General features: G+C 39.7%; 2 protein-coding genes across 4 annotated transcripts; one reads left to right on the plus strand and one right to left on the minus strand.

Moving 5' to 3' along the window:
• Nucleotides 1-1,160: 1,160 nt before the first annotated feature.
• Nucleotides 1,161-20,411, plus strand: LOC126383704 (sodium/hydrogen exchanger 3-like). 3 transcript variants are annotated; one of them, XM_050034315.1, is made up of 17 exons: nucleotides 1,161-1,420; nucleotides 1,454-1,654; nucleotides 12,777-13,079; nucleotides 13,849-14,009; nucleotides 14,721-14,799; nucleotides 14,965-15,142; nucleotides 15,230-15,450; nucleotides 15,549-15,751; nucleotides 15,889-15,978; nucleotides 16,066-16,136; nucleotides 16,217-16,346; nucleotides 16,467-16,612; nucleotides 17,018-17,141; nucleotides 17,625-17,798; nucleotides 18,133-18,187; nucleotides 18,288-18,374; nucleotides 19,366-20,411. In XM_050034315.1, the coding sequence occupies exons 1-17, from the start codon at nucleotides 1,318-1,320 to the stop codon at nucleotides 19,668-19,670; spliced, it is 2,631 nt and encodes an 876-aa protein (XP_049890272.1). In that variant the 5' UTR covers nucleotides 1,161-1,317; the 3' UTR covers nucleotides 19,671-20,411. The 3 variants fall into 3 exon arrangements, with proteins under 3 accessions (XP_049890272.1, XP_049890270.1, XP_049890273.1); XM_050034313.1 differs by having other exon boundaries at nucleotides 1,161-1,654; XM_050034316.1 differs by lacking the exons at nucleotides 1,161-1,420; nucleotides 1,454-1,654 and adding an exon at nucleotides 10,148-10,696.
• A 722-nt stretch (nucleotides 20,412-21,133) lies between these two features.
• Nucleotides 21,134-24,274, minus strand: olah (oleoyl-ACP hydrolase). Its single transcript, XM_050034343.1, has 6 exons — nucleotides 23,862-24,274; nucleotides 23,528-23,666; nucleotides 23,305-23,404; nucleotides 22,752-22,921; nucleotides 22,562-22,644; nucleotides 21,134-21,373 (listed from the first exon to the last, which is right to left on the minus strand). The coding sequence occupies exons 1-6, from the start codon at nucleotides 23,989-23,991 to the stop codon at nucleotides 21,231-21,233; spliced, it is 765 nt and encodes a 254-aa protein (XP_049890300.1). The 5' UTR covers nucleotides 23,992-24,274; the 3' UTR covers nucleotides 21,134-21,230.
• Nucleotides 24,275-24,445: the final 171 nt, after the last annotated feature.

Below are 24,445 nucleotides of genomic sequence, written 5' to 3' on the forward strand. Positions count from 1 at the left end.
ATAAGGGAGACAAACGGGTCAAACTGGCCTCCTGTCCTCATATCATTTGATACTTCATACATACTTCATATAAGAAACTCTGCGAAACACATGCACAGTGACATTCACATCCAGGGAAAGATAAAATGGGTCTGTTTTACTGAAAGAAGCCACCTGGAGGCAACATTAGTTTGTCTTATTTCTTTTTTTATTCTTTAATAAGCCAGGAAGGTGCCATCAAGATACAGTGTAATATTTGTCCAGAAAATCCTAGTTAAGATCACAACAGTCATTCCACATAAAATTAGCTTCAGAGGCCCATGTAGTCAGCTGCCATCCATTCGAATGCACCCAAAGAGCACCTGAGCAGACTCTATCCCTTTATTTCTAGCGCTGTCTGCTGTAACCCTCACATCGTAGCTCCAATTACATTGCGCATGTGCCATACTCCATAACTCCCATGGGCTTAAAGAGCGTGTCATAGATTTTATTTGATAGTCTTGGGCTGAAGCAGGGAAATAACCCAAACAGTTTCAAATAATACTTAATTTGCTTAATGGGCTTGTGACCCCATAAACTGAAGCCGTGTCTCTCTGTAACTTCTCATAGCAAACTACATATGTCCATTGAATGTGACCAATCAAACTAGTGAGTGATGTTTCCGTCTCAAACTCTCTGAATGGTATGTGTCCATCTCTGTCAGACTCTCAGTTTGTAAATCAGGCGTGAGGCTGAGTAGTACAGTAGTAGTAAAATCAGTGGGATGCTCCTAAATCTGGCAAGTAAAATAGAAATCATGTCCAAAACTACGAAAATAAAATGTGGGATGTAGAAAATAACCGTTTTTGTTAAATGGAGAAACGTTCCGCCCCCTTAAACTCTTATGTTGTTTATTTGTAAAACAAAGTAGAGTAGTAGACAAAAGTATTCAAACAAGGAATTACTCCTAAGATCAGGATATTTTGCAATAAATTAGGTACAAGAAGTTTAACAACTGTGAAACTAAAGCATTCACAGCCAATAAAGAAGGGCCGAGAACATCAAATCTTCCTTTGAGTAAAGTGGCCAAACTAGCTGGTCTGGGTACAGAGTGGGAGGAGACAAACGAGCATCAGCATGGGCTGAGCTTCACCTGCTGTAAAAACCTGTATCCTCAGCAGAGAGGAGAGCACAGAGGGGCCACAATGCTCAGGCCACATAAAGATATGGACATAAGTAAGAACAAAGTGACCTGAGAGGGAAGGAGGAGACACGGGAGAGGAATGAAAGACTTTGAGCACTTGAGTCAACAGTCTTAATAACTTTTGCGGTAAGAGTTTGTGGAGCAGTTTTCCCAACATGGCAGTTACATGGCGATTTGCACTTTTTCTCTGCATATTGGTGACTGTGTCAAGAGGCCCGAGCCTGGCCAGTGATGACACAGGACACGGCACAGAGACAAGCACTACAGACACAGGACACGGCACAGAGACTGGCACTACAGACACAGGCAGCGACCATGGGAACAGCTCTGACACCGGTGAGACAGACTCAGGCCATGATTCTGGAAGTGGCGACCATGGTCACAGTGGAGCACCCATCACCACTCTACCCATTGTGAGCTGGAAGTGGCACCACGTCACCACCCCATACCTGGTGGCCCTGTGGATCCTTGTCTCCTGGGTCTGCAAAATCAGTGAGTCCTACCAAGTCTCCTCCATAGAGGTCTAATCTGAAGTACACCTGAAACAGTCATTTGAATAGTAACTATGATTTTATCATAGCATCTTCTTGATCAACTTGCCCTGGTGGCTTAATTAAAGGTAATGTTAGATTGTGATCAGGGCATTTCGTCAGTGAGAAGAGTGTAAAATTCAAAGTGTATTCCATTACATGTAAAATTCCTGCATTTGTAGCTTCTCTTAAGCAAAGGTACAAAATAATTATCAGCAAAATCTGCTTAAGTATCAAAAGTAAAACTCCTTTTCGAGCTTTTTATCACTACTGATGTCAGCATTTTAATGTTTTAGCAAGATGAGGTAGAGTTACGGCTGGGCAATATGGAGAAAATCAGATATCACAATCGTTTTTATCAAATACATGAATATCAATATTGCGACTATATTGTAGGGTTGACTATTGGTGCTTTCACAAAGTACTTACACAATAAGTTTTTTGTTAAATAATCAACAGTAATGTGGATTTGAGGACTAATTGGGTAAAGACAAAAGAAAAGCTAGAAATGTCTGGTTAGTTTAGAAAACTGTACCACTTCACTGTTTTGCGGACTTTAAAGGTACAGTGTGTTGGATTCAGTGCCATCTAGTGGTGAGGATTGCACATTGCTACCTGCTAAAACCTCTCCCATGAGCCAAGTATGAGCTCCTGGTCAGGAATCCTTTACTCTTTAATGTTAAGGATGTTTTTACTGGGAGCCAAATTATCTGCAGAGGTCTCTTCCTCTCCAAAAAAACCGGACTATGTGATTTAAACTGGTAAAAACACAGAATAAAGCAGTTTCATATTACAAATCAGTGTTTCTCTGATGCTGTTTGACTCATTGCAGACAGACCGGTAGCCCAGCACCTGCTAATTTTTGCTCACCTTTGTCTCTGATAACTTAACATCCAGATGTTTGGAGGTTTTTTTACCGGGAGCCTGAATTATCCGCAGAGGTCTCCTCCTCTCGTAAACAAACAGACCAGGGGATTTAAACGGGTAAAAACACTGAATAAAGCAATGTCACATTAGAATATCAGTGTTTTTCTGACACTGTTGGTTGCGGAGGGGCTGTTTGCTACAATGGCCATTGCAAAAACGTAAAAACTTGTTGCCCTATCTGGCACCAGTGTTTGGTCCATCCATTCTGGGCTGCTGTAGAAACATAGCAGTACAAAATGGCAATCTCCATTAGATAGATAGATTAGATATAAACTTCTCATTCTAAGGTAATGCAAACACAACAATTCTTATTTTCAGGTGATTATTAACTAAAGAAAACATACCTATTATATACCATTTCTGGCAATACATCCCTCTAAACACTACACACTAGACCTTTAAAACCAGGAAAAAACACAAAATCTAAGGTGATATCTAGTCTCACATCACGATATAATACTGGTATATTGGCCTGCCCTAGGTATAACTAATTTTAACAGCTATAATTTCATCTCTAAAATGCATCATATTATGAAAGCTGATCATACACTCAGCAGTTTATTAGGCACCTTTACAATGTGTAAAACTAATACAGTCTAAGGGCCCTGTCACACCAAGCAGATAATCGGCCATCAGTCAATGTTGGGCCGTCGCGAGGGTCTGTCACCCTAGTTTTGTGATGTGTCTCACACCGCTGCTATTAGTTGGCCCAAAGCAGTGGTAATCTAGCAGAGAAATAATAAACAAATGGTTATTTGGGGGGTGAAGTTTTCCTTTAAGGGGTAGCTGCTTCAGCCTGTATTGGTAGAAATACCTCTATAGTTTAATTGTGTATATCTTCACATCGCCCAACCTCAGTCCAAGGTTTAGGGTCTAAATTATGTATCAAATAATGGTACTGCCAGACAGTATTGATTAAAAACTGTCACCCGATAATCACGTTACATGTTTCTTAGATGTTTCAAATTCAAATGCCTGTGTTGGACTTGGAGAAAATCCACTTCGAAATTATGAATTGAACATAAATGGGGGGCTTAAAGAGAGTTTGACCTCTGTTAAAAATCTCACCAGATGGAGCAGACGTACTTGTCTTGTCCTAGAACATGGTCATTAGCATGTCATGTATACACAACAGACGCAAATGGGTTCCAGCACTGTGGACAATGTAAATGAATGAGCATACATGTGTGTGTGTTTGTGTGTGTGTGTTTGTGTACACCTCCACTGGCATAAATATGGGACTATGGTTGCCTGTATATGATGCAGGAAGTGACTGATGTTGATAACCAAACAATGAAATCAGACACAACTAACAGAGTTCTTTTTGTGAGTCTGTCAGTAGTTAGAGTAGACATGTCAGGTTTGGCAGTTTCAGTGTTAATCTGTGCGGCCTTTAACTGAAAATGTTACAGCCGTGTTTGTACTGACAGTAACTTGCACAAGAGATTATTAGTGATAACAAAGAAATATGTTACGTGTGGCTTTAGCACATGTTTCTGAAGCTACTGACATTTGTCTTTTGCTTCCAAATTTTGCAGGTTACAGAGATTTAATACTTAAAATTTAACTCAACATAGTTTAAAACTATTTAAATCTTAAAACTGATTTGCATGTGTGGTTTTTTATAAACACTTTTCAAATAGAAAGATTATATAATACAGCATTTCCCCACAGCTGGAGGAGGAGATTTTGAGTTCACACTTGAAATTGTTTAAAGAAAAACATTAGAAAGAGCAAAGGCTTTGTAGAAGTCAAACATTTACACAGGGATAAGAGGACATCTCTAATATGTTACCACTTTATCTGCAATTTTTATAAAGGGATTAAATGTTTATGGATACACAAATAATAGGTCTCATAAATGTTTGATTGTTTTGTAGGAGGAAACCATGAGAATGTACTTAACCACACTGAGAAACTTGACATACACACCTGTTGTTAAGAGCGCTGTGAATTTGAAGAACTGATTGACACCAAGGTCATTATAGTTCACTAAAACTAGGTGTGAAAAAACATTTTAGTTAACTAAAATAAAAATTAAAACTGGACTTTTGTGGTTACAAAGCCAAGTAAAATAAATAGAAAATATACAGGAAATGTCTTAAGTCTTACACTTTAGTTTGGTCAAATTTGTCAACACAGGGGTGCCTAGTGGCTCAGTAGGGAGAGCAGGCAGCCCACATACAAAAGGCAGCGTCCTTGCCACAGTGGCCACTGGATCAATTCCAGTTTGTGGTCCTTTGCTGCATGTCATCCCCTCTCTCTCCCCCTTTCATGCTTAGACTTTCCTATCTAATAAAGGCAAAAAGTCAAAAAATAATCTTAAAAAAATAAATAAACATGCATGAGGAGGTATTGATGCGTATGCTCATTGAGACTGAGATGTCTAAATGACTCTGAGGCCCAACCCCATTTCATATGTTTACACCTACCACTTGTTTTCGAGTGCCACGTTGCCCCTTGGAACAGAATTAGAAAAGGTAATGGTTGAAAACTTCCCTTATGAATTGGGACGACCCTCCAAGACCCTGATACGTCATCGGTATGCAGGGTTTACGTAAACACATGCAATGCCATCTCCTGCTGTGGTGATCTCTTTTGTGTGGGCTATAGGCATCCTTTTTTAGTTGTCGGTATGCTTGCAATTTGCTCACAGCTTTCACGCTATCAAGCCATCAAACAAATCGTCAAAGAAAACATGGAAATATTTCAATATGCTGGACTGACATGCACAAATCAGCATAACAATGATGTTAGCTATTTAGCTATTTGGACATTGGCATATTTGCAATTTCTCTTGTTATGCTTGTTTTAAAGAAAAGGGCCATAACACATTGCACAACATTAAACCAAGATAATACGAAGGTTATTGTAACTTTTACGTCTTTATTCACAAAGAAAATTCATTTGTAGGTTTCTCTTGTTGCTTGTGCAGCCATCTTGCTGATGAATTACATAACACGGTTTTGGAGTGCGCCTCTGAAAAACCGTTTGGGACAATGGACAATGTAGCACAAATGGCTCATTTATATTCCCTTTATGTATGAATATATATGGATATGCCAGTTTCAAACTTTGTAAATGTCAATGCCCTCATACGTCCATGCTTCCTTTCTGTTTGCATAGCTGCAGCCAATAGATGGCACTAGAGGGTAGAGTCAAGAGTTTAAAACAACAGAGTTACCAATTACCAATTCTCTCCTTTTCCGCCATTTTTTTTAAATATTGTTGCCAACTCCTACGGTTGTATCTTGTATCTTATGTTGAGCATAAATGAGCCCTAACACATCACCCTATCTCTCTATCCCAACAACATTTGGGACACCCTACCCCTTGACGTGAACACGCAAAATGAAGGAGTAAGGGCTAAGTGATAGGGGTAAGGTGGAATCAGGCCCGCGTCAACTACCTTCACATAGTGTTAAACTATTCTAAACTGCTTAAATCTTGTCCATGACTAATACCATCATATTATAATAAGACAAAACTAAAACTAACACTAATAAAACTTAACATTTTTAAATAATAATAACTCAACTGAGCCCACTCTGGAAACTAACTGAACCTAAACTGAACTACAGAAATTATAAACAAAATAAATATAAAAACTACTGAAAAGCACAAAACTAAATAAACATTGGTTTGACAAACTTGTCTTTCTAGGAACTGAAACAAATGGGTTTCATAAAGCATTCTTACATAAGCTCAAACGTGCACAGTTTAAATGTTGACTTTAAGCTGAAGTGCAGGCAATGGCACCAATTTTCTTCAGATTTTATTTCCTCTTTACAGATTTACAATGCTTGCTTTCTTTCATCCTCCTCAGTGCTGTCAAGCCCCTCTTCTCTGGGCTAATGGAAACACAATGGACAATAAATGCAGGTTTTTATATCAGACATGAGCTGGAAAGCTTCTTTGTCACCTGCCAGTCTGTGCAGGACCATAACTTCTCTGGTCTCACCTCATTTGGAGACATTTTGTATCATCAAAATGGAGTTAGTCCACTTTTAAGAAGTATAGGTTAATGTTTTCCTTTAAAAGGTCAGGGACATTTTCACATTTACTGAAGTCACTGTCAGTGTCATCTCTGACTTTTTCCACTCCCAGCAGGTCACCTCCCCTATAAGGTTGGTGATGTTGTAATTTAAGGGAGCATCATTAAAAACAGAGCAGTATAATAAGATAATGATTACACGTAGGAAGTACAGATTTTCCTAAGCTATACTAAGCTTATACTAAACTTAGTATATACTAATATTGCATCTGAGTGCTGATTGTAAACAGTAAAAAAAGGCAAAAAAATAATGCATAGTAAAGCTAAATATCATCAGGTCCAAAATGGAATTTTATTTGCCACACTGATGCGTTTGCTGACTGACGTCACAAAAGACACATTTCATTGAGGAGAACAGTATTTTTCACAGCAGCCTGACAAACAATAACACAACTATCCTCAACTGTAGCTACAGTGCCTCCCAGTCTACAAAACGACCTCTATGTGACCTCTCTTTGTCACCATGAAGTTGACCTCTCTTTGTTGCAGCTGCTAAAGTGTGCACAGAGCTGTGGCCTCTTAATATGATTAAAAGGTTCAAGTTAAAGTCCAGCCACTGTTCAGCAAGACTTATTAGGTCTTTAGTTAATAAGGCTGAACGAGGGAGTTCATGCTCGACTGTGCAGCTAAATGTTCTTATAAAGATGATTTACAGCATCGAGAGCACATCAGGAGTGTAACATTTACTCCAGTACTGTACATAAGTAAAAATTCAAAGTACTTGAATTTACACAAGTATTTCCATTAATTCAACTTTATACTTCTGCTTCACTTCATCTTACTCATTGTACTTTTTGCTCCACTACATTTTGACAGCTTTACTCACTTTTAAGATTACAGATTTTTATACCTTTCCTGTCCAGTGAAAACTTCCAGCGTCCATTCCAGAGTTCATTTTGACTATTTTGGATAAACTGAATAATGTTTCTTTTTGTGTTGAGAAAATTCTCCTCCTTTTTAAGCTTTAAAAACCCTCTTGGATCAGCTGCAAAATGCATTGTCACAAAGCTAAGACAGGGCTGTTTTTCTGACACCATGACAATTTTTAGAGATACGGGGTTCTCACAGGACAGTGACACTACAAACATATGATGGTCTTATAGAATATGGGTGTTTTTACACTTGGTCCTTTTTAAGTGAACCAAACTCAGTCTTCTTTAAGTGGACCAAAATGTAGACTGACAGAAATGGGACTCAGTTCTTTTTGTGTTCACATTGTCAGTTCGTTTGAAAGAGGACTCAGTTCTCCTTCTTTGATGTTTTCCTCTTTCCATATCTGGAGGAGTGCAGTTGTTTCATCGCCAGACAAAAGTACTCCTCATCCACTGGTTGTGTTGTCGTTGTCTGTAGCCATGGGCGAAGCCTATCTCAGTTGACATTGGGCGAGAGTCAGGGTACACCTTGGACAGGTCGCCAGATTATCACAGGACACAGACAACCATTCACACTCAGATTCGCACCTACGGGCAATTTAGAGTCACCGATAAACCTAACCTGCATGTCTTTGGACTGTGGGAGGAAGCGGGAGTACCCGGAGAAAACTCATACTGACACGGGGAGAACATGCAAACTCCGCACAGAAGATCTTCCCCACCCTGGGTTCGAACCCCCGACCCTGGGTCGAACCTTTGTTTGATTGTTATTTTCAGACAATGTCTTTTCTATGGTCAAGTTATATTTCAATCCTTTCCAAAATAAAGGGGTTAAAGTTAGAGCAAACTTAAACATCTGCGTCACTAAAACGCAACATACACATTAATGCAGCAACAATATTAATCCAAAAACGTCAGATATTACAGTAAAACACAGACAGGGAACATCCGACTGCACATTGAGCACTTTTAATTTGATACTTTAAGTACATTTTACTGATAATACTTAACATACTTTTACTTAAGTATGGTTTTGAATGCATGACTTTGACTGGTAGTAGAGAGTTTTTGCAGTGTTGTATCAATACTTTTATGTAAGTAAATGATCTGAATACTTATTCTACAACTGTCAAAAACCAAGAGGACGTCTATCACAGATACAGCTGCTTTAATTATTCAATAGACCAATGTAACAGCTGTCAAACAGGATCAACATTAGAAATAATGCTAAATTATATCAACTCAAACATTACAATGTATTTCCATATGAGCAACTTCAGATATTTTAGTGACTTCTCTAAAGCTCTTAGTAAAGACATACAGGTTCATAGCTTTGCCTGTGTGAGAGCTTACAGTACGTATCAAATCATCAAACCAGTCCATCTTACCAATGAGGCTATTGTCCCTTGTCCTGCTCAAACAGGATGGGACACCTGGCCTAAAAAAACATCCAGTCACAAAGCAACAAGTTGAGTGAATCAGCGCTTATGGGAAAAAATACAGTATGTGCTTGTGAATACTGTAAGCAGACTAATCTACATTTGCTTTGGAGAGATGTTAGTGTAATAGTTATTAAAAGGATAACTGTAAAAAAGTCAACAAATCTCATTAGAAGAGAAATGTTTTAGTCTGTCCCCAAATCCAGTGGTTCTTACTGAAGACATAAATGTTTAATATGCACTTTCATTTTTTAGAAAGGCTCAGTGATTTCCTTAAACACTGGGGCACTGTAGTTCTCAGCAAACGTTACTCAAACATGAGTGAATAGTACATTTTGGGGGGAACTATTTTCAGCTGCGGATTAACACACATTTGGTGCATTTGTAAGTTTTTACTGCATTAGGATGAAGATTCAGTGCTACACTGCACTACAGTGCTTATCTGCATTACAATGAAAAGAAATATTTTTGAAGCACAATGAAGCTTTTGGACTGAAAAACTGTGAAATACTTTTATCTGATGAGAGGGACTGGAGAGAGGTCTGAAATGTAGTCACACTAATACTATCTAAAATGCTAGGACAATCAATAAGTGAATTATAACTCCATTGTATCAGTGGAGGTATTTTCGGGCCTGCGTGAAGACAGCTTTCTCATCTCTCTCACGTCAAGGGACGGGGAGTCTTTAACCAGGATTGAGCAACATCAGCGTCAATCATTAGTAAGCACAAAGCTGTGGGATGAAGCCAGTGGAAATGTTCCTAAACTCGCACAGGTATTCGTCAAATGACCTCTGCGCCATCACTTACTCCGACCCTCCCTAACACACACACACACACACACACACACACACACACACACACACACACACACACACACACACATACACTCAGAAAATGTGTCATGACAAACTAGAATTGATGCGTTAAGAAACCAGAAAGCGCAAACAAAGCAATGATTAGTGAATGTTTCAAACGTGACTGAATAACTGAAGACCTTTCTTGGACATCCGTTACTCCCCCTCATGTAATCCGCCAACCTGAACACACACACACACACAAACACACACACACACACACACATGCCACACTCACACAAATCCTTGGTCATAGAGGAGATACTGTAGATATAAAAGGCTGAGTCCAGGGTTCTACACACGTCTGAATTCACTGCCAACCACAGGCTGTGGGAGCACACAAAGTTTCAGACTAGGAGAAAAGATGGAACACTAGGAGGAAAGAGCAGTGAGAGGATAGTGATAGTAAACAAGAGTGAGTAAGACAGAGGAAGCACAAATCCACCCATTAAAAGGAGGATAAGCAGTGTGACACATTGTTCAGGCTGGAAACAGTACAAACAGTTCACCACCTTGACATCTGAGATAAAGGACTTTTTTTCGGCTCTCTTTTTACCCTATTTTTTAAATTTACTTACTCAAATGCAACACTGCGGATATGTACACCTCTGGCTGTTGGGGTCAGTGTTGCTAATCTGCCTCGTCTCAGGGGATGAGAGGGGGAACCGGGACGTGGCGCATCAAGAGTCCCATCTGAAGCCACCATCTGAGTCCAAATCGAACTTAAATCAGACCGAACACGGCCATGGCTCCAGCGTCATCACAGGAATACCCGTCGTGACCTTTAAGTGGCACCATGTGGAAACTCCTTATCTCATTGTGTTATGGATATTGGTGGTTGGTTGTGGTAAATTGGGTATGTAAAAAACATTTTTGGAGATAGAATGTGCCAGAAAGGTTTTTTTTTTTAAAAATGATTTTTAGGACTATTAATCTTATGAGATGTGTGTGTGTGTGTGTGTGTGTTTGTGTGTGTTTGTGTGTGTTTGTGCGTTCTGGTGTCCACCTAAGTGAAGTGTAGGCATAACAATCTTGAGCTCAAACTTGACCATCGACCATTATTTGGAAGTTAACGTACTCTGCCTAAGCTTTGTCTGCAAAATAGTAAGGGGTCATGCCAATGCAAAAGACATTAAAGCTGGTTTCACGCTGCCCTGAACACCGCCCACCTGCAAGTGTTCCCTCCAAAAACAAAGCATTTTTAAAAGTGGCTGTACCCACTGTCTTCCACAGCTGTGGTGACTGGCAGGTGCTTCTGTGAACACTACTAATTTGCTAGCGCTGTAACTCGGGGTATTCATTCAGGCGGCAATTGCCAGAGGTTCAACATGGTGAAAATTTGTTCACATGTATGTGGGCAGGAACTGCTTCATACCCCTTCCACTGTGTTCGAAACTGTTTCCCCTCTGCCACCTTACCTTCACTGAGCTGACTGGGGGCGGCGAGTTACTGTGCAGTGTTGTGAAAGCCCCATAAAAGCGACAAAAAAGCCAGATAACCTTAAGTTAAGTTAAGATATTTCACCTTGGTTTCTCCATAACTTTTTAGGGCACACACAACCCACTATTTTCAACGAAATTTGTCCACATGATAGAGCATGATTGAGGTCTTTATTGTTCCATAAATGGTACAAAGTCAAAATGAAGTTTAGGTTTGTATGGCAGATTTCACTGACAGTGCTGGCAATGTAAGTAATGTAACTGTTGTCAGCTTTTGATTCACAAGAAATGTGTGATATGAAATAATCAAAACTGCTCTAACTCTGGCTTTATCTTATGTTCATCTAGAACCCTAGAAACCCTAGAACCCTTTTCCTAGAAGGGAAAAACTTGTCAGATTGCACCGGAATATGTCTCTAATACTGTAACAAATAGTGTCACTTCCAGCAGCAGCGAACACAAGTCTTTGTCATCAACACAGCATGCTGTTCCAGAGAACAGACGCGTTTCTTCTGTTTTTAGAAATTCCACAGACTCAAGTCAAGAGTTTAACAGGGGTGCTAAACATACAGCCAGAAATGGCCCGCCAAAGGGTCCAATCTGGCCCACTGGATGAGTTTGCACTTCTAATACTGATGCTCTTGTGAAGGCTTAGGGGTGAAAGGTTTCAGGAGCAAGTTAAACAGTCAGGTTCATGTAAAATGCTGCTTCAGAGGCTTTTCACCCCCTGACCAGAACATTGTTCTCTGAAAAAAACAATGATTGTGATGATTGATTGATTCTAAAAGATATTGAACATTGTTGTCAATCGGCAGCTTCAGTACAAAATAATCCATATCAGACTTCTGTCTTAAACAATGTTGAAATTGTACTGTTTTCCAAAGACATCTCAGGCAGAATACCAAAAACCTTGTGTGCTGAAAGAAGTGAAAAAAGCTGCAGCATCTTTACGGTTACTGATCTTCTACTTGTTGCTGCTTTGGGTTCCACTCTTATGCACAAATATAAACACAGCATTGAAATATAACAGACCTTTACCCAAAGTTTTCTTAACTTAATCTTCAACTAGTTTGGAATAGAACATATCAGCTTAGCAAAAGTTTAAAGCCCCGGGGGCGGGGGCTGAAAACAGGAATGGATTTATTCTAATGGTTCAGTAGGTTTGATTATTAAATAAGCTTTAGGGACACTTTGTCAGGTCATTAGATCAAATAACCTTTAGCAGAAGTATATCTTTAGTTAAGCAGAGAGATTTATGAACCTTAATATGTGCCACCATGCTGGTTAATCATATGCCCAGAACATAAAGTGTCCCTTTCTCAGTCGAGTGCCACAGTTGATCATTTGCGAATTTTGCAACCTCTCAAAGAGCTTTAGTTTATGTTTTGTTATGATGCAATGCCTTTGAAACTTTGTCAGTCATATCTTAAGAAAATTCACCCCTAGTATTGTCAGTTGTTGTGAGGTACCCCACATGACAGATTTCTCTTCTCTCAGTCATCGAGGCCAACCATCATGTGACCAGCATCATCCCAGAGAGCGCCCTGCTCATCTGCTTTGGCTTCATCCTGGGCGGGATGATTTGGGGTGCGGACAAGGTACAGACCTTCACACTGACCCCAACAGTGTTCTTCTTTTACCTGTTGCCTCAAATCATCCTGGACGCGGGCTACTCTATGCCAAACAAGCTCTTCTTCAGCAACATGGGGGCCATCCTGATCTACGCCGTCATCGGGACTTGCTGGAACGCTGCCAGCTTGGGGCTGTCGCTGTGGGGTTGTCACATGGGAGGAGCCATGGGTAAGACTTTCACTCCAGCAGGCTGTCTGCTACTTGAAGCAAAAGGGGTCAAGATCATTCTGGGATGTTCAGATTAAGGGACCTCAAGAGATTCAAGTCCCGCTGCATGACATGTTTTTCTGTAGTTTATTTTTATAAGGGTGTAAGATAGGAGAAGTTAGTCAGATTGACAATATAAACTGAATAGGAACAAAATGTCAACAGTGCCTACAGTTTGAACTGTGTGAGGTGAAAGGTTCAGGTGCACCCTGGTGTTCTAGCTCTAGGTCTAGTTCTAGTTTGGCCTTATATTTGGCCTGCAATTTTTTGTCAAAAATCACGTTTCTTTTCAGTGTCAAATCTAAACAAACAGACATATACAGACAGATACACATATTTTTTAGATTCACTGTGACTTACACTTTAAGGGGATATTATTATCTCCAGTGTCCATCTCAAACAAATGTCCATTAATCAGCTTAGAAATCACAAAAAAGACATTCCCTTGTACTCTAGAACTTGTCTAAGAATCGTCGTATTTTTAAGTTTTCTTCATTATCAAAGTAATCCAGTTAAAGTTGTCCGTCCATCCATGGGTATATTGCAAACTCTACTTGGTCCCTCACAGTGCCATGATTGATTCATAAAGGCCTGTCGCTGGATCTTAATGCAGCTAGTGGATTGTAGAGTGGTTAAGGGCCTTATCTCTTACAGATTCTTTCAACGTCCTGCTCCGCCGTATATTAAATAAAAGCCAAATTTAGTGTATTTCCTGCCTTGTGTGCTGTAGGTGACCTGGACATCGGTCTGCTGCAGTATCTTCTGTTCGGCAGTCTGATTGCTGCTGTGGACCCTGTAGCCGTCATCGCCGTGTTTGAGCAAGTCCACGTCAACGAGGTCCTGTTTATCATGGTGTTTGGAGAGTCGCTGCTTAACGACGGAGTGACGGTGGTTCGTATGCTACATTGTTCTTTATTATGTTACCTCCTGAGAAGCAGAACAGTTTGTGCCTTTGCCAAGACATCCACCACTTCCAAGACATGAAGTGCAAAGAATGCAAACATTGTGCTCTTCAAAGTGAGGACCTTTACCCTGATTGAGTTCTTGACACCTTGCCTGAACTTTCTCCCTGGCTGGTCGATCAAAAAGGGCTCTTTGAAGAGGCTGATCTGATGAATAAGAATTGCTATGTATTATGAATCATTAAATTCCACTCTATTCATCATCATTTCTGAAACTACAGTGAAGAGTGAAAGGGAATATAAAGGAGTGTGTGTCTAAAATATGTTTATCTGAGGTGAGAAGTGAGCAATGCAGTAACAGAATCTTGATTCATATTTGATCAGCACTGCCTAGTTTGACAGTTTGACTACAGTTCATGAGCAGTGATCTACAGCTGTGTTAGAGACTCCTCAGCTCTGATTGGTTGTTTTCCTTCAGCTGCGGTGGATTCTAGCAAATGTCATTTGAAGAACTAGGAGGAGAAACATGATTTTATTCCACAGATCATCTGTCTCATGTACTAGCAAATATAACAAAAAGTTATTTTTTATAAAAGTTACCAACTGCAGCTTCAATAGCTGTAGAGAAGCCCAGTATTTATTATAGTTTTTTCTACCCCCAAAAGATGGAAAATTAATTTTCTTCTTCTTCTTCTCTTAGGTGCTCTTCAATGTATTTGATGCATTTGTGTCACTGGGAGGACCCAAAATTAATGCTGTGGAGATCATTAAAGGAATAAGTAAGGAGTGATATTTATTTACACATTAGTATGGAACAATGAAACATGTGCATGTAGTGTAACAGCTTTGGATAAAAGTGTGATAGACAGTAAATAATGCAAATTATGCCAAATAACATTAAAATAAACAGTTAAACATGTGCCTTCCTCTCTTTCTCTTTGCAGTTTCCTTCTTTGTGGTGGCGTTTGGTGGATCCCTCGTGGGCTTTGTATTTGGCCTGCTGATTTCTCTTGTGACCAGATGCACTAAAAACATCCAGATCATTGAGCCAGGCTTTGTCTTCGTCTTGGGGTACCTCGCCTACCTGACTGCTGAGATGCTCTCCCTGTCTGCCATCCTTTCGTGAGTACATCATGAAAAACACGTTTTATTATTTCTGTACGTAGAGGTCACATATTCATTTTTTATTTCTGTGTTTTTGTTATGTAGCATTGTTTTCTGTGGTATGTGCTGCCAGAAGTACATCAATTCAAACATGGACGAGAGGTCCGTCACCACAGTCAGATATGTCATGAAAGTTTTAGCCAACGGATCAGAAACCATCATCTTTGTGTTCCTCGGCATCTCGGCCATCGATAAGACAATCTGGGTGTGGAACACGGGCTTCATTCTCCTCACACTCCTCTTCATCATTGTGTACAGATTCATCGGTGAGATTTTTGTCTCCTGCTGTCAGTTTTTAGTACAAACACTATCTGGTGTCAGAGGTCACAAAACAAGACTGTGTTTGTGTGCACGTGTACTGCAGGTGTGTTTTTCCTCACCTGGATCCTGAACAAGTTCAGGCTGGTCCCCATAGAGTTCATAGATCAGGTGATTATGAGCTACGGTGGCTTGCGAGGGGCAGTCGCATATGGCCTAGCTACGATGCTGGATGGGAGCAAGATAAAGGAGAAGAATCTGATGGTCTGCACAACTCTCATTGTGGTGTACTTCACTGTCATTCTTCAGGTAACCACTTTTCTGTCTTGAATGGAGTGTATTGGTACATTTGCTTTTGTTTTTTTAACTTTAGTGTCTTTGACTCATTAACAGACAATTAATATTACAGAACAAAAATAACTTTGTGTTTCTCCCATGCCTCGCAGGGAATAACGATGAAACCTCTGGTCACCTGGCTCAAAGTAAAGAGAGCTGCAGTGTCGGAGCTCACACTCATAGAAAAAGTGCAGAACAAGGTAGAGCTTGAAATTAGCTTACAGCAAGAACCACAAACTACTGAGCTGCAGTCCACCTCTGACAGAATCTCTGTTCTTGTTGTTTAGGTGTTTGATCACATGCTTGTTGCCATAGAAGATATATCGGGACAAATTGGACATAACTACATGAGGGACAAGTACGTAAAGACATCTTTACAATTATTTACTGGGAAATTTCTGTTTAAATGAAGCTACAATAATCTCTCTTGCTGTGAAGGTGGAATCACTTTGAGGAGAACTGGATGTCGAGGGTTTTGATGAAGCCATCGGCGAGGAAGAGCCGCGACTACGTCTTCAACGTCTTCCATAAGCTGAACCTCAAGGATGCTATGAGCTATGTGGCAGAGGTGAGGCTCGTATGCTTCATGCATTTCAAGTATATTCAAGTGTATTTTGCTGAAGTGGACATTAAAGAAATAGACACAAGATTCGGTTGGTAAAGGAAGTCCTCTGGTCTGATGTTGCAGGGTGAACGCAGAGGCTCTCTAGAGTTTGTCCGCAATGAAACTGCATTTGTGGACTTCAAGAAGAAGTTTGGTGACGAATTCTCAGAAGTTATGCCTGAAGTTACAGCAGACACGTCAGAGGATCACGGTGGAATGACCCCTATGAGGTGAGCAAATGCTGATTTACACCACAATCACGGGACAGGGAAGTCTGTAAATACAAGAACAAACTCTTCAACAGTTGTTCGGTAAAGAACTTCCTTTCATTATTTCGGTTTCAGTTGTGAATATACAGATAGACATATTTAATTCAAGCTGCCATCTAAAGTTCAAAATTAAGGTTGCTCTACTATTTTGATTGAACATCTACTCACGTTATACCTGCTCAGACACTGCCCTCTGGTGACCACACGCATTTATTTTCCACAGACAAACCAAATTAGTGGATATAATCTTTAAATATATCTCCAAATCTCTACCATATTTTTTTATGAGAAGCCTAAATGAGAGCTGTACTCTTGATTGTGATAAAGACATAAAGTTACTGACGTGATTTTTTTTTCGTGCTGTAGAAGAGACCCTGTGCCATCAGTGAGCCTGGAACTGCACGAGCAGAACATGAATGGTTTGAGGGAAACAGAGGACGTTAACACTCATCACCTGCTGCAGCAGCATCTGTACAAGGGCAGGAAACAGGTGAGCATCTTCAGTCACATCACTGCCGACACTACATTCGTAACATTATATTTTCATATAGTTAAATTAATTATAAGAGAGAGATTTAAAACAAAAATGAATGGTCAAATTTGATGCAGCAAAGCCAAAATATCTAGATTTTTAGTCCCCACTATGCCTCAGTGCTGTATTCTACATTTCCCAGAATGCAACATTCATTTCAAACATCACACCGTCAGTGTTCAGTTCACCTATAATCAGTGTTATTTTTTCAAACTTTAGAAGCTACAGAAAACATTATACAACTGTTTTAACACGTGTAAACTGAAGGTCATATGTAAAATTGGTGGAATGTCCCTTTAAAAACAATGTCTAAAGCCAAAGATGAACTTTCTGGATGAATACGAGTTACAGACTGTCTTCTTGTCCTCTTTGTCCTACCAAAAATCTGCTCTCAAATGTTCATACACAGTTTTAATTTTTGTTGCATTTTCTGGCGTGCAGCACCGACACAGATACAGCCGGAGCCATTTTGATGTCAACAAGGATGAAAATGAGGTGCAGGAGATCTTCCAGAGGACCATGAGGAGTCGTTTGGAGTCTTTTAAGTCTACAAAGATGGGCGTTGCTCCACCAAAGACGATAACCAAGCACTCAAAGAAAGACCAGCAGCAAAAGGTTTCATTTTTAATTGACAATCTGCAGTATAATATACATAGGATTATATAAAATTGAATTGGGTATTGATCCAAATCAACCAAAATGTATTCATAACACTAATTATATAACCTCTCGTAAACTTATTTTTTGATCAGATAGTGCTTGTTTGAAATCATCTTTTTGCAGACTCTATATCATATAATTAAGACAGTTCTTGTGCATCTGATTGTGTTTAAATAATTGTCAACAATACCTAGCCCTACCAGTTAAAACATCTGTATTTGCTTTTCACATTGTGTAACTTTGTTTAAGATGTCATATACTAATAAACCGAGTATTCTACCACCTGCAGATGCCAAATGGAAAATCAACAGACAAAAGTAAAAGCTACTATTCTGGTGATGAAGGTTTGTATCTGTGTTTGAATTTTAAACCCTATACATGATCTTAAATTGTCCAAGTGCTTAATGAAAACCTCTTTCTGAAAAACTGCTTATTTTTTTCTAGATTTTGAGTTCTCAGAGGGAGACACCGCCTCGGGCTATGAGGCGTCAGGCAGTTCGTTCCCCATGAGGGTGACCTACAGAGCAGGAGGTAAAATAAATCCACTGTTTTGTCCAACTTTTTTGTGCCGAAAGAAGTACTCAGATTCTTTACTCCAGTAAAAGTACCAATAGGACATTCTGAAAATACGTTGCGAGTAAAGTCCTTCATTCAAACTCCTACTTAAAAGAAATACATTGTACTTCACCCACAAAATAGTCATTTGTATATCAGTAACTCACCCCACTATGATGAAAACCTCGTGAAGAAAACAGTTTTTCTCACTTCCTTCCACAGTGAACGAAGAATCCAAAAATTTAAAACAATTCTATTGAGGATCAAGTTTACCAACAGCAGAGCTATATCAAAACTTCAGTTTACAAACTCACAAAACTTGTGCAGTGTAATCCAAGGTATCCAGTTGCATGCAAACGTGCATTTTTGCTAAAACCTTATTATGTAAAACACTTCGGCACACAAGGAGCGCGCCTTGGTAAGCGCATACGTTTGAACACCATTGATCAGAGTTCAACCACACGTGCTCGCCCAGTTGCGATTCTTATCTGTGCCTCAGACTGTTAATGTAAAACTGTTTTAAATAGTAAGGTTTTAACAAAAGATTTATATTTAGGTAGTCCTGAGTACATGATTATTTTTTTGTAGTTATTCTGTTTAAAAGGATAGTTTGGTATTTTTCAACCTGGACCCTATTTACCCATGTTTTTGTGACTGAGTGACTAATGGGAACAATAATTGCTGAAATAGGTCCAGTATTAAGCCACGAAACAGGCTGCAATGTAATCATTTGGGGCATGTTGTGCATCCACTAAAAGTGTTTGTTTTGCCACTGACAGGCTCAGATTGTTTTTATAAGCGTATCAGAGGTAGACCTGTCTGATAAAAAGTCAGATCTGTGTTGAATCATTATAGCCAAACCCACCAGACTCCATTTAAATCTACAGTAATTTTAGCATCTATAGAGTACTTTCCACCAGTGTCTTTAACACTCAAATCACTAATTCAGTTTGTTTCTTTCATCCAGCTGGAATAGAGAATCCAGCCTTCATGCCGGAGCTGGACCCCATGTCACCGATGCAGATTCCCCCGTGGCTGGCAGAGGCTGAGCTCGACAGCAGCACAGTGGCCCCTTCGCAGCGGGCCCAGGTGAGGCTGCCATGGACGCCCAGCAACCTGAGCCGCCTGGCTCCTCTTCGCATCAGCACTCGCTCCACCGACTCCTTCGCACAGGCCGACACCCCTGCCACACTGCAGGGGGACAACCAGCAGCTGCCTCCACCTCCACCACCACCTCCACCTCCCTCTCACAGAGATGATAGCCTCATGTAGCAACATCCCATCCCTCCACCAACTTCCCTCAACCTGCTGCCGAAGACACAGAACTTAACCTCAGACTTTGCACCGTCAACTCTCAAAATATTGACTAGGGAGTGTTTTCTTTTCCACTGCTTAATCTCACTCTTGAGTCTCTAGACAAAACATTCACAGTCCCACAACCTTTGTGCTCTTCAGCTTCTTGTTTCTCTAACATCACCCTTCACAGAGCAAAGGGAAGCTGCACGTAAAGCAACAGATCCTGTGCGCACAGTGGCAGTCGTTCACCAGTTGAATATTTTCTCTACTGGTTCATCGTTAACCAGATGCCTGTCAGTCCCTGTGGAGTATCTTATCCCTGAATGTGATGAAGAAACCTTTTAAGAATGCTGATATTTATGAATTGTGTTGTTTATAAAGACAATAATTTAATTAGAGTGATATGAGAATAATTCCAGCTCTGTAATCTGAATATAACATTGTGTTGTGTTTTCTCACTTGTGTCACAACAGGACTTGAGGCTGAATATTGAACATGAAGGATGTGACCATTGTGAAATGTCAGATGTATGATAAAGACGTGTTATATTTATTGATAAATGAAGTCTGTGTGGACATTCCCACCTTCTCAAATCTGTGCACAAATAGTTAAATATATTTTATGTTCCTCCAACAAAAAACACTTTGACTGACCTGGTTTGAAATGTATGAATTTAAAATATGGATTTAGAAATAAAAAACAATGATGAAAAACTTATTATGGGAATCATTTACACTGTGTATTAAGTGAAATGATTAGTCACTCAGATTGCAAGAATATCAATCCTCAGGTACTTTGATAATTGATTGATCGTTGATTTTGATAACTGATTCTCTTGTTTTTAGATTATTATAAATACTGGAGATACAAATTTGCCTTTTAGCTAAATCTGGCACATTTTATTAATTAAATTATAGTAAGTATAGTAATATAAATAATTGTTAATTAATGGGTGATTCACTTAACACATTAAAGTAAGGTCATTAAATAAGTTTTACAAAACTAACTATACTAAAACTAAACTAACATTAAATAATTAAACATAACCATCAGTTTAATAAAAAAAATAATTATAATTAAAAATAAAATTTAATAATTTATTGAGAAAAAACATATGGGCTGCTTTTCACTTTTTTATATTATATATTATTACTGCAGATGTAAATGAGCCTTTTGGCTAAATCTGGCAATTGATTAATTATAATAATAAATTGTTAATTAATGTGTAATATACCCAGCACTTAAAGTAGTAAGTAATTTAATAAATTTAAATTTTAAATAAAATACAAAATGTCCTTTTTAGCAATTCAGTCATTTTTCACTGTTATGACTATTTTCTATTTGTAAACTAACATTTTAATTGATTAAAAATAACCATCAGATTAATAAATAATAAAAAATAATTGGGTGCACTGATAGATCGACAATGAAACACAATGTCACATTTCTGAGATGTATTCAGAATTAATTTCCAACACAATGAATTAGTAAAAAAAAAAGCATTTAAGTCATATGAAACAATATTCAGTGATTTCACTATAAATAGTCCATTTCTGCTGTTTCCACCTGCTTCGTGACGTAGTCTAATATGATCTTTTCATTTTCAGAATCCTTCAGGTAAAAGTGAGATCCATTGAGCATTCTGATGGTGAAATCTCCCGATGTGATGCTTTTCCAAGCTGTTGATAAAATACATGAATATACTTAATTACATATGAACATAGAGACAACTCACACTGAGTCATTAAACTTGACATGCACCCCCCAAACACTGTTACAAAACAAGTACATCCCCCATGACAACAACTCTTCCCGATGGCAGTGGCCCCTCAGCGGGACAATGTGTCATGCCCAACTGCAAAAACTGCTCAGGAATGAGTTGAGGAACTTGACAAAGCGTTAAAGGCGTCAACCTGGCCTCCAAATTTCCCAGGTCCCAATCTGATCAAGCATCCACGGGATGTGCTGGTTCCCCACCTCGCAACCCACAGGACTCAAAGGATCTGCCGCCAATGCCCTTGTGCCAGACACCGCAGGACACACCCTGAGGTCCAAGGAGGCCCAACCATGTATCGGATTTGGCTATGACCTGGCGAGGCATGGACACAGGACCTCTAGGGTACCGGCACGTCCCATGGATGCTCGGGCCAAGTCGACACCTTGAGCTCTTTCTCACGTTCCTCAAGGCATTCCTGAACGGTTATTGAGATGTGGCATGGCGTCCTGCGGTGTCCTGCTAGGGGGACCCTACCTTCAGGGAGTGTGGTTGCCATGAGAAGGTGTTATGCTTATTCAGAATGCTGCTGCTAGGCTCCTGACAAAAACTAGGAAATATGACCTCCTTACTCCACCTCTAAAATCCTTACACTGACGACCTGAATTCAAAATCTTGCTGCTTGTGTATAAATCACTCTGTGGCTCAGCACCCAAATATATGTCTGACATGCTAGTGACATACAACTTCTAGGACCCTGAGGACATCTGGGGCCGGCCTACGGACCGTCCCAAGAGTCAGAACAAAACATGGTGAAGCAGCGTTTTGTTGTCATGCAGCACAAACCTGGAATAACCTCCCAGATGATGTTAGACAAGCCCCGACTCTGATCACTTTTAAGTCAAAGCTAGAAACATTCCTTTTTTACACTGCCTACTCCACCCTGTAATGACTGTTACCATATTTGTAAACTTAATTTAAAATCATTTTTAATAATCTTTTTATCTTTGCACCTCTTGTCTGCACTTTTGCTATTTTTAATGGTGATGTTTTTATTGTAAATTATTTAGTTATTAATTTTACCATCCAGAAGGCTACATGATCCCTGTCTATAACAGGGTAGAGTGTAAGTGCAGGACATGAGAGGACTGACCTTGTAAATCATGAGGAATGTCATCCTTTCCATCGAAACACGTGACTGGACAGGAGAGGAACGGCTTGTCTGGCTTGTCGCACCTGCAGCAAAGTCAGCAGTCACTACAAACATTCATACTGAATCGCAAATGATTTAAAATTAAAAGATAAATACAGATTCAGTTCGGTAACAAAGTCGTCAGCCGCACTTGTAGTTCTCCACAACGTGTAGGTCGGCCTTCAGGGCAGGAAGGAAGAGCTTCAGGACCTCAGGGTTCGCCAGCAGCTCAGGAGGAGTTCCTCCAATCGAAATCATCCACTTGAGAAAATCGTCATCAGATAACTCGCTTCTCTTTGGGGCTTTGATGCGTGTCTCAGACTAAAAGACATAAGACAGCATATGAATGGTATATGATCAACACCAAGTCTAAACTGTAAGTGTTCAGTAGCTACTCTGTCCAGATGTTTTGGTCTGTAGACCTTTATCAGGTAAGAATTTCATCATCATATGATATTACAAAGATTCTTCAGACAACGATACGATATTTACTGACATCACAAAGTCTGCCATGATATGATTTTGATTTGATTCAATTAAGGGGCCTGCGATTTCAAACTTATCTACAGGCTTTCACATTAAATCCATTTAATCAACAGAGCTTGCAGAGACTCAAAGCCTCCTTAGATAAATATACTGACACTGGTTGATAACTGTGTGGATAATCCTGGCCGAGAACAGTTAAATGTAATAAATAAACTTACAAAAGGGGCAGAGGCACCAGACAGGAAGATGTGAATTGGTTCAAGGTTGTGAAGTCTCTTCAGAGCATCTGCCACAGCGAAACTGGTGAAGGCACCAAAACTAAAAACAGATCAGAACAGTGCAAACGTTAATAGAAAAGAAGTAGTGGAGTGGTGGAATAAAAAAGGCAAGGCGGGGCTGACTTATAAGATGTTACTTATGAAACCCTTATTGTTATCAAACCTGTGGCCAAACAGAGCGAACGGCTTCTCTTTCAGCACTGGTAACAGCACACCGATAACCTCGTCCACTATCTGCTGCATGTTCTCAAAGAATGGCTCTTTGGCTCGACTCTCTCTGCCTGGAAGTTTGACAGCAAACACTGAAAGTGACAGAAAAGGTGTTAAAATGTTTCAAGTAAGAATATAATCATACTGTAACATGTCAAGACTTTGTTTTCACAGACATAATTCTTCAAATTCAAGTTCCCATAGTTCATTTTTCAGCTTTAAATGAAGGATTACATTATCAATATAGTATACAGTATAGATAAACAGTGCAAAGTGCAGCATGTTACCTTCTATGGAGCTGTTGAGGACGTTTCCCCAGCGTGCATAGTGTATGGAGCCTCCACCTGCCCAGGGGAAGCATATCAGCCTGGCCACAGCCTCTGGGCTCCTCTTGAAACAGTTGATCACCTTTTCCATTTCAACTCAACACAAGAGCTAAGATCCAAGACTGGTTCACATCTGCTGGGAGCAAAGGTGATTCAAGCATTTGAGAATGATTGTAAACATGTCAAGTCACACCTGTTTGTTGCTGGCTGCTCCATCAGCTTCTCTCAGGAGTACAGTCATTCCTCATGTTGTAGTGCAACATTTCCTGGTTGTTTTCTTCTATGGTTTCTGTATGGAGCTATGGATGTATGGATTCTGGAGACATCTACAGTATGGAGTGTGTATGTCCTGACGAGTTGTCAGTAGGTTTACACCGTGTCATTATTGGGTCAAATTATATTTTGTGATAAAAAAAAAAAAAAAAAAGTTTGGATGAGGAGGACAAGATCGAAACCTATACGCCTACACTACCTTAAATACGTGCGTTTCAAAACATGACGTAATATTTGAGAGCAAAAGTTTCTCGGAAGTGACGTTGTTTTCT

Source organism: Epinephelus moara, chromosome 22 (assembly GCF_006386435.1).
Source record: "Epinephelus moara isolate mb chromosome 22, YSFRI_EMoa_1.0, whole genome shotgun sequence".
Lineage (NCBI taxonomy): Eukaryota > Metazoa > Chordata > Actinopteri > Perciformes > Serranidae > Epinephelus > Epinephelus moara.

Excerpts from the sequence above, each read along its gene's own strand:
- olah (XM_050034343.1), bottom strand. The coding sequence starts at position 23,991 with ATGGAAAAGGTGATCAACTGTTTCAAGAGGAGCCCAGAGGCTGTGGCC. Across the intron at positions 23,667-23,861 it reads CCTCAACAGCTCCATAGAAG|TGTTTGCTGTCAAACTTCCA; the intron begins GTAACATGCTGC and ends TGTCACTTTCAG. Across the intron at positions 23,405-23,527 it reads TTCGCTCTGTTTGGCCACAG|TTTTGGTGCCTTCACCAGTT; the intron begins GTTTGATAACAA and ends ATCTGTTTTTAG.
- LOC126383704 (XM_050034313.1), top strand. The coding sequence starts at position 1,318 with ATGGCAGTTACATGGCGATTTGCACTTTTTCTCTGCATATTGGTGACT. Across the intron at positions 15,752-15,888 it reads ACTTCACTGTCATTCTTCAG|GGAATAACGATGAAACCTCT; the intron begins GTAACCACTTTT and ends CATGCCTCGCAG. Across the intron at positions 16,347-16,466 it reads CTATGAGCTATGTGGCAGAG|GGTGAACGCAGAGGCTCTCT; the intron begins GTGAGGCTCGTA and ends CTGATGTTGCAG.